The 2050-nt window shown below is 31.1% G+C and overlaps 1 protein-coding gene across 1 annotated transcript; it reads left to right on the forward strand.

Annotated features, from left to right (window-relative positions):
• LOC106752846 lies at positions 1–538 on the forward strand. The gene has a single exon (XM_014634618.2). It carries the CDS (start codon positions 88–90, stop codon positions 334–336), a length of 249 nt encoding a protein of 82 aa, XP_014490104.1. The 5' UTR covers positions 1–87; the 3' UTR covers positions 337–538.
• Positions 539–2050: the final 1512 nt, after the last annotated feature.

Genomic DNA, 2050 nt, shown 5'->3' on the forward strand with positions numbered 1-2050 from the left:
TGGGTTTGTAGCAAACATCAAAGCAAGTAGAGACATACACTTGTGTGATAAACTAACATCCTTAATTCCCTCGACAAAACATCGACCATGGCGGGTTTCTTGGGCAACCTCTTTGGCTTGGGTGGAAACAATGGTACTGAGAATGCCTTCAAAAACTCGGGATCAGGTGGACAAGATTTCAAGAAAGGAGAATTCAACACAGGTGTAGAAGTTGCTAGGGGTAGATACGCACCTTGCAATCGTAACAATGGCACCAAAGATGCTTTTAACAACTCTGGTTCTGGAAAGCAGAATTTCGGAAGTGCCAAGTTCAACACTGGTGCTAGGTACCATTAAGAACCTCTTACTGTGAGGTGCTTCCCAAAACTACGTAGCCCTATTTATAATAATATGGAAATAAAAAAAATAAGTGCTAACTATGTGGGCCTTTCTGTAATATGTGATCATATATGCTAATAATGGTGATGCTGGAGCTCAAGCTCTTTGTCTGTAATGCTGAACTCATCCAGTTATATAATATGCTTTTATTATCTTCTTATATGAGTACTACTTTTACAACTTCATTATAGTACTAGGTCTGGTTTTAAACCTTCGCTTGACATGGCCAGATCGTTAAAAATCACTTTGGATGACAAGATACAAGATAAAGTAGCTTCAGCTATGGACGCAGTAACATTTATAAAATCATTGTACATCTACTGTAATAAAACACATATTTAGTCTCAGTGAGAGTTGAATTCCAAAAGGTAAATAGACTCTAATTAGTCAATGACATATCGTATCATATTGTGTCTCACATATAATACATTTCAAAATTGTTAATATTAATTCATTAAGATAAACTTTTGAAGAATAACTATCTGTCCATCAATATGACACTAGATCATAAATAATTTTTAAATTCATTTTTAACTAAAGCAGTTTAATGTCAATGAAACTGATGCTAATGTGCTTTATTTTAAACTTTATTTAATTTAATGTTTAGAACAATTTACAGTTCCTATTCCTTGTCACAATGACTCACAAAATTTATACATATAATATCGATATTAACTTAATTAAGTATTAAAAATAAATAAATTAGTAACAATTAAGCTAATATAATCAACTTATTTATCAATAATATTTAGTTCAATTAGCACATACTAAGACAAATATGTTTACATATTGAAAAATATTAAAAATAGCTAGTATCAACTTAAAGTTGTCTAGACGTCTTGCGTTAGAGAAAAGTTCAACACTCATGGATTTGATTAAGAACCAATAGTAATTAAGTATAAAACATACTCATACTTTAACAACAAATCATTTAAAACACAAGTTTTTCATTTGTTAAACGATACAAAGTGTTGTCTCATTTTACATATGATAAATGAGTTTTTTGCTTAGGAGATATACACATACTCTTAAGCTATATGATAAATATTTGTATGCTTTCAACACCGACGAAAGACGAAGAAGGGAGAATGAACAGAAACAAGCGTGCAAAACTGCAATGAACGAGAAAAATTGAGCAAACAACTCAACCATGATTGTTCTCAATTCAAACTATCATCTTATGTGCATGATGTTTGCTATTAATCATATGCGATGATCCTCAGTGTTGCATTTTATTACATAATTGTCTCTACATGATATACGACAACGCTTCTCTTCTAATTGTTGTCGTCTGGAGTTGGTTTTTTTACATAAAGGGAATAATTTAATTTGAAAATTACACATTTGGAAATGTTTTAAAAAAAAATTTACCAGAGAGATTAAATTATGTTGCAGAATAACAACATTGTTTGGCAGAAGTTGCGGTAAGTACGGACGAATTTGACCATGATATAATAAAGTCATAACACATGATGACGGCTTTTGGTTAACCATCCAATTTCATTAAAAACTAAATTGGCTTAATGCTAATTAATCAGAAGAAAATTAACAATTTTGCATAATCAAAGTCAAGCTAGAATGGCGATTTCAGGGGATTTGTAGAGTTTAGAGCAATTAATTTTGAACTGAATTCTTGTATATTTGTGGCTATTTTAGTCCAATTACTTTAATT

The sequence above is a fragment of the Vigna radiata genome, unplaced genomic scaffold, assembly GCF_000741045.1.
Source record: "Vigna radiata var. radiata cultivar VC1973A unplaced genomic scaffold, Vradiata_ver6 scaffold_48, whole genome shotgun sequence".
NCBI classification, from domain to species: domain Eukaryota; kingdom Viridiplantae; phylum Streptophyta; class Magnoliopsida; order Fabales; family Fabaceae; genus Vigna; species Vigna radiata.